This window comes from Macrobrachium rosenbergii, chromosome 12, assembly GCF_040412425.1.
Source record: "Macrobrachium rosenbergii isolate ZJJX-2024 chromosome 12, ASM4041242v1, whole genome shotgun sequence".
NCBI lineage: Eukaryota > Metazoa > Arthropoda > Malacostraca > Decapoda > Palaemonidae > Macrobrachium > Macrobrachium rosenbergii.
Window position 1 is genome coordinate 79,146,691 of NC_089752.1, and position 7,569 is coordinate 79,154,259.

The 7,569-nt window shown below is 42.6% G+C and overlaps 1 protein-coding gene across 1 annotated transcript; it reads left to right on the plus strand.

Moving 5' to 3' along the window:
• The first annotated feature begins 6,324 nt into the window (after nucleotides 1-6,324).
• Nucleotides 6,325-7,086, plus strand: LOC136844099 (piggyBac transposable element-derived protein 3-like). The gene has a single exon (XM_067113113.1). The coding sequence runs from the start codon at nucleotides 6,325-6,327 to the stop codon at nucleotides 7,084-7,086; it is 762 nt and encodes a 253-aa protein (XP_066969214.1).
• The last annotated feature ends 483 nt before the right edge of the window (nucleotides 7,087-7,569 follow it).

Genomic DNA, 7,569 nt, shown 5'->3' on the forward strand with positions numbered 1-7,569 from the left:
GGAGCCACAAGCACCGCCGAGGTACTCGAGCGGTTTAAATTCGAGCATTTCCTGCGCTGCGCCCCTCCTGCCCTCCCCACTCATGTAGTGGAAAAAGCCCCAGCAATACTCACCGAGTGTTGCCGGATAGCAGACATGAGGGAAACTCACCACCCTCAAGAAGGATCCATGGGGCGGAAGATAAATCCCCCGTCCCTCCTCGGAGGATCACATTCCCACAAAAATGGGAATTTGGGCAAGCCCCTAACTTGCCATTATTGCAAGAAAACGGGGCATTCCTCTGAACAGTGCCGGAGCAAGAAACCGGCTCCCCTCTCTCCCGGAAAACCGCACAATAACTCACCTGTGCCCTCCATAGGGGCAGCGCAGAAAAACTTCAGCCAGACCTTTTGCACGGCGTGCAAGGTTTATGGCCATTCTCCCGAATGGGCGAAATGCCCAAGCAATAATAAATCAAATACTCCCACCGTCGCCGTGGCCGTCACAGATCCCCAGTCATCAGGCCCTCCGCCGAAGGGCCTGTATACGTGACTCCTCCACGAGGTAGCCGAGCCAGCGCCGAGTCACTGCATTCGAGGACTCGGGCGCGCAAATCTCCCCTCCTCCGAAGGGACAGAGTTCCCTATGGAGCTATCGTCAATAGACGAAAACTCGTCACGATCGAGGGAATAAATCAATTTAAAATGATACTCCCTACGGTCCAATTGAGAGTCACAAGACCTCACCAATCCAAAATTTGCAATCTTGCAGTAGCAAGCCATCTCCCTGGAGGCTATGACGTCATCCTGGGACAGGACTTTCAGTCCCCACAGAAATCACGACAATCTAGTAGGACCCCCCATTCCCCGAATCATTCCGCAGGCGCGAGTAATTCTCCCCTGCTTCTCACTCAGTCAAGACTGGCGCCCCCTGGGTACCAGGAGGACGTGCAGTCCCTACCAGTGCCACCTGAGTATGATGTACAGTGGCCTCCTCGATCGGTTCCCGATCCAATTCCAGTGCCCGGCCCTGCCTTAGTGCCAGTGCCAGGGCCCCAATCAGATCTCCCTTCCGGAGATGCCAAATTCCTGCCGGTGCCACTTGCATGCCCCGAGCAGTGCCAAGTTTCGTCCGTCGTGACCGACGAGCCCAAGAAACCTCTGATAGTGCTTGACTCTGCCCTAGTGCCAGCGCCAGAGCACTACTCCGATCTCCATTCATGGGATCCAACTCAGGACCCCCCTCTCTTCCCCCGGCCTGGCACTGCTACCAGCGTCAGTAAGAGAGACGGTTCCTCTTGACCACAGCAGAAGTTCGCCTAAAGGTGCGGCCTCGCAACCCATGCCTGAGCTGGTCATTGATACCTGCGAGTCGCTCACGCCGCCCCCGACCGCCTCCTCTCTGCCTCAGCCCGTCGCCGACGCAATTGCAAGTCAGGATTCTGCCATATCTCCCTTGACCGATGAACTAGAAGAGCTGTGACAGATCATGGTAGAACTAGCACGGAAACCTCCTGCGTCAGCTGTCGCAGCAGCAGGCCCAGGTGGCACTCCGTGCCGCCCTCCGGTCTCGGGCCCTCAGCTTCCCCGGCCGAGGACAACTGTCCCATTAAGAAAGGTTCGAGGCGAAATTACCACGGGCGTGGGAAATTCCAGGTAGTTTACAAAGAGCTCTAGAGCTCCCCTGGCACCTGTGCCACCATTTCATTTTTCGAAGGTCTTGGCACCTCTAATCCAGAAGGGGATGTCAGGCCCTCCGCTATCTTCTTCCATTCCTCAGGAACTTCTATCTCTTATCATCCTCTATTAATCTTTCCTTAAATTATCACCACAAGAGGCAATTAAGTACAGGATACCATTCCCCACACAATGTATAAGTCATTGAGAATAACAGAGTGAGAAGTGGCACGCCCTTGCGCCCACACCTTGGCACTGGGCGTGCGTGTCAGCTCTTTCTGAAGGAGTCGCGCACTTCAGGTGCACTTTTCTCGCCCTGGGACTGAAGTGATAATCCGGGCTGTAATTTATAGGCGAAGGACGATAAATTCCCACCTCACACCATAAAACCCTTACTCCTTTTACCTCAACTCTACTGCCAATACCACTTGCTCTCTTTTAGTTATTTATTTATCTTTCTTTTAAGGAATCGCGAGTCATAGACTCTTGCCCTTGTGATTTAAATGCTCCTTTCGTAAGCTCCGAGAGACGTGTTTTCATGCGTAACGTCTTGTTAATTTTCCTTTTCTTATTATTATTCCTTTTCCCCCTCCCTTCCTTCTAAGAACTCTGTCCTAGAACCCACGTCTTTTGTCTGCTCACCCCGTCATAACATTGAGTACTCGAGTGTGGGCAGTGGACGCATAAAATTAGCGTAGTTTAAGGTTAGCGAATTAAAACTCGCAAATTCACGCGCTCGCATGCAACTGTCAACATAACTCAGTGTGCGAGCCGGCCATCAGCTTGCATTGAACTATTAGCTAAGCAATTACCAATGCGAATATGTATAGTCATTACAATATCGCGTAAAGGGGATGTCATTTACAAAAAATAAACGCTGTTTTTCATTTATAAAGCCTCTTCAAGGCAGACTGTACTAACCGCATGCATTTAATCTAAAATTAAGTAAAAATATGTTTTAATTCTTGAACAATAACCTTTCTCTTCATTCGTTTGCTATAGCCTCATATACTTGGTCCTATAATCCTAATTAATTCACATTGTTCTAGTCACTTTATAAAGTTATCAATGTGTAATTAAATCTAAAGTAATTACTCTTTTGCAAGTGTTTAAATTACCTTGTGTCCTGTAAAAGAAATTTGTCCCAGTGTGTTATTAAAAATAATGTCACAGTTTCATAAATCCCTTAGTAGTAAAATTCATTGCAAGGCAGAATGTAGAGTTACGTAAAGCATTTGCCGCTCATTCTTGTATATCGATGTACACACCCGAAGGTGTGTACATCATCTTGTATGGGGAGGTATCATAATTAGCAAGAACTCGCTAGCAAATTGCTTCCCCTCCCCCTTTTTGTTTTTTTGTTGTTGTTTTCATTTACTGTCGGCCGATAGATATTTCCATCTTTCTATCGGTCAGAATACAAGAGTTTAAAACAGATTAAGGCCACTCCCATTTTTGATAAAGATCTTTCCTTTCGAGGCAAAAGTAAATCTGTCTGGTCGTCTTCTTACAGGCAAAACCCCTTCGGGCATCAGCTGAACATGACTCAACTCCCCTGTTTGTTGGACGTGCCCCTGCCCCATAGGAGGAGATAAAAGCAGAAACCCAACCGAGGTCTCGGCGCACACGCGGGCTGGAAGAGAGGGGTGAAGTCCCAATCCTGGCCCTGCCTCGGCCCTCTGTTAGCTACTAACCACGTGGCCTTTCAAAGAATACTTTCCTCTGTGAACTCCGCCACCACCCGTATTCCTGGATGCCCACACGACCACTGCTTGGGAGTTTCGAGAGTCCCCATCGCCTTGCCCCTTTACTGAAACCTTGCATCCAACACGTGGAAGAAACTTGCCCTCGGAAATCGCAAGTCATCCACGGACCGCCTTCTGTGCTGGAACCAAATCTGCCTTACGTAAAGTGCCCTGGAAGACCCCATTTCAGTCATGCTTTTGTCTCGTAACATTTACTTAATTTGAAGCCAGTAATCACCCTCTTGTTAAATGTCCTTGCTCCTCTTGCATCAGGCAGTGCTAATCTGTTATTAAGTCATCGAAGCCCCTTGGCACCCTCAGTGCAGCTTCGAATTCATTATTCTTTGTCTGTTTTCATTACTGGCGTATAATGTGCATCTGTAATTTCAGAGGGACCCTATATCGTGGAAGCTTCTTGGACTGTGTCTGGAATTCCCCAGTTTCATTCATCCAGGAATCCCCTTCAGGATCAATAATCTACTAGCATTCCTCTTTCCCGTACTAATGTTATTTATGTAAATACAGTCCTTTAAATTTGCCCACGTGTTTTACGTAATATTTCCCTCAGTAACAAAGCCCTAGCTCATGCTTTTGTTTTCCTCTTTTTTACGTTTCCTGGACCCAACAGAATCACAAGGCTAAATTACCTTAAATTGTTGCTAAAAACCCTAATCTTTAAAAAATTTCAATAAAACTGAAAAAAATTCTATCTATAGGGTTCAAGAATGTGTCCACGGAATATTATGCTAAAATTTGCCGTATTTCTCTAGTTATGGCCTAAAATGTAACAATAACTATATACCCATAAAACACCAGTAGCGCAAATGATTAAGTCTAAAATAGTTTTAACGATATATATTACGAAAACTTCCTTGAAATGAAATGTATAATGTCATTAATATCCTACTATTTTTTTAAATTCTAATCAACACACACGTCATACAATGACCTTGTATGAGTTGCCTATAAATTTCAAAAAGAAGGACAGTTTTATACATTCAGCCTTGACTGAACTCTGTATTTTCTTTGTGTTTTTTTTCATCACCATGCCTAAAAGGTGGCTTGTTCTAGAATGCCAAATGGATAAGTCCAAGCGAGAAGTAGAAGAAAGAGTTCATATGTTAGTGCCATAGAGGGCAATTCAGACGGAGAGAGAGAGCTGTCGCCCATCATTCCTATCTCTGTGACCAGAGACCAAACATCCACCCCTAAACGCCTTTTTGTTTGTTCGTCACTAAAAGGGCAAAGATATTTTAGAAAAAGAAAGCAGTATCTCGGAGGCTGATATTATTCGATCCTGAAAATAAAATGATCATAATAAGTGAAAAGACTTGATGAATTACTTGAATCACGAATCCCTAATTGTGAATGTAAAGTAATTCCCAGGATCTATTTGGCAAGGGATGGATTTATATTTAGACACTAATAAAAAAGTGTTCTATGATACCCTAGAAAATACCTCAGCAAGATCAGACAGGGGGGACCAGGAACCTAAAATTTATAAGAATGTGTCTAACATAAATAATCAATTAATATTCTTATTTATAATCATTTTGCATTAATTAATACCCAAAAATAAAAATTAAAACCATAGAATTAATTGTAACACAGTCTTTGAAGTCCCTTTACTTTTTATGTAACTAAAACTTTGAAGGCCCGTTTCATAAAACATTTTGCATCTATTTAAAATATCTCCTCCCTTAGTATTGGACCAATCAAATGAAATTTTAAATATAACATGGGAAACATGGTAGATTAAAACAAAGCTTCATTTAATATTTTGAGTTTCTGATTTTTGGCTCTGTAATTTTTCTGGGAAAATTTCATTAAAAAAAAAAAAATTCATATCTCGAAAAATAATTGAAAAATCAAAAATCCCTCTTTTGTATCGAAGGTCCATATGTGTTTTATACGTGGTTCAAATCTCATCCCTTAAAACCAAAAAGCAAAGGAGGAGATGCATTTTGAAAATGGCCATTTTTGGCCGAAAAAATGCTCTGGCGTCACAAAACCTAAGGTCACTGAACAAAAATTTTTCCTAGAATTCACATAATATCCTTTAACAAACCCCATATATCAACAACCTTTCGTTAAAAAGTTGTTGTTGCTACCTGTCTCACAGAGAATATTTCAAACTAAATCGCGAGGAAAAACATAAAAATATATATATTTTATATAGTGTGTGTGTGTGTGTTTGTAAATACTGTAATCCTTATATTTCTTTACAGGCAAGAGAATCTCAACTTACAGGAAATCCTTGCACTCCTGGACTAGGATCCACCAAATCAACCAACTGATGTTGTACTAATGCCCTCCGAAGATACCGGAGGCCTAACAGATGTGGATAGTGAGAATGAAGACTCAGGTGAAAAAGATCCAAATCATTTTGTTAAGGAGATCCTCAATCAGCAGGCAGAGCTAGTAACCTTTCATCAAGAAGACACTCATCATGAGGTAAATGACACGCCTGAAGATGTGGATAAGCCTGGACCTTCAATAATGAATCCTTTGAGACCAAAAAGTTCACGTGCTCATAAGAAAGGAGAAGAGACAAAGGAGAAAGAGGTTGGAAATTCTGCCAAGCCTGGCATTCCTGGGGAAGGACCCTCTAGTGGCCCCATTTCTAAGCAAAGGCAACTACTGGTCACAAAGACTAGAAGTACCAAAAGGAAAAGGTACAGAAAAACATAATCTATTTTATTCTTTAACTATTGCTAGTTGTATTCTATCCATTTAGATGTAATAATCAAACACTATTTAGCTCAATTTACTAAAACATGAGTTCGCCTAAACATCCCTCTACTCACTGATCATATAAACTACTTATTGAATATTTTATTTTTCTTTCTGGGACGGACACAAGTCAAATCTGTTGGTGACAGTGACTCCAGTGACAATGAGGATCAGGTCATAATCGAGGGGACATGGTAAAGCTTCCTAGAGTAGAGAATGTGGATAGGATGCAATCGAGGTCCAAAAATAACTTCGGAAATAAGATGCCCATCTTTTCTGGTGCTAAGTGGACAAAGGTAGCACTTCCTATCGACCCCGATGTGATTGTAACGCCTTATGATTACCTAAAGTTGTTTCTACCTGATTCCTGTATTGAAAAGATTGTCAAAGAAACTAAGAGATATGCAGGTCAGTGCAACAATCAGGGCTTTAGGGCCATAGTCAGCATAGATATGATTCGAGCAAGCCATGCTATTATGTACTTGACTGGATATGTATCAGCATCTCAGAGACATATGTACTGGCAAAGACATGAGGACACCAACAATGCACTGGTGATAAAAGCAATGTCCAGGAATACGTTTGATGATGTAATGAGGTACACTCACTTTGCCAATGTGGACAAGCCTAACTATAACGACCCCTTCTGGAAAGTAGCAATGCTTTTCAACACTATAAATGATACAGCAGCAAAGTATGTTGAGAAGCCAGAGTTTGTCAGCATTGGTGAATCAATGGTAAGGTATTTTGGCCCTCATCCACTGAAACAATTCATGAGAGGAAAGCCAACATGCTTTGGCTTCAAAGTGTGGGTCATGGCGACAACAAGTGGTGAGCTCATAAGCTGCACCCCATATGGAGGAGCCAAGACTCAGATGTTCAGCTACGGGATGGGACAGGGACCTGATGTTGTCTATGGTTTAGTACAGAAAGCTAATCTGCCAGAAGGATAAAAAATTGTGGTAGATAATCTTTTCACCAGCTTTGATTTGATGGACAACCTGGCAAATGACAGGAAGATTGGTGTGTTAGGCACAATGAGGCAGATCAGGCTCCACCATGTTGCTGTTCCATTAAAACAGGAGGCTTCAAAGATGAAGAGGGGTGATATTAAGTCTCTCTACATTGATGAAGACAAGGTTATTGTAGCCTGGAAAGACGGAGGACCTGTCTACATTGCAAGCAACTATGTTGATGCTGAACCTGCTGGAAAGTGCAAAAAGGTAATGCAATATATATATGTAGCAGAATCACAAGGAGTAAATAAAGACCAGGTATGTTAAATGCCACCGTGTTATCTAACACATCTTCAAGGGTACACTTGAAGATGTGTTGCTTTTTGATGAAAAATAGATAACACTATATATATATGATATGAAAGCTATATATTATATCAAGATAAAGTGACTTAACTTTTTTATATCTTTTTATTTATT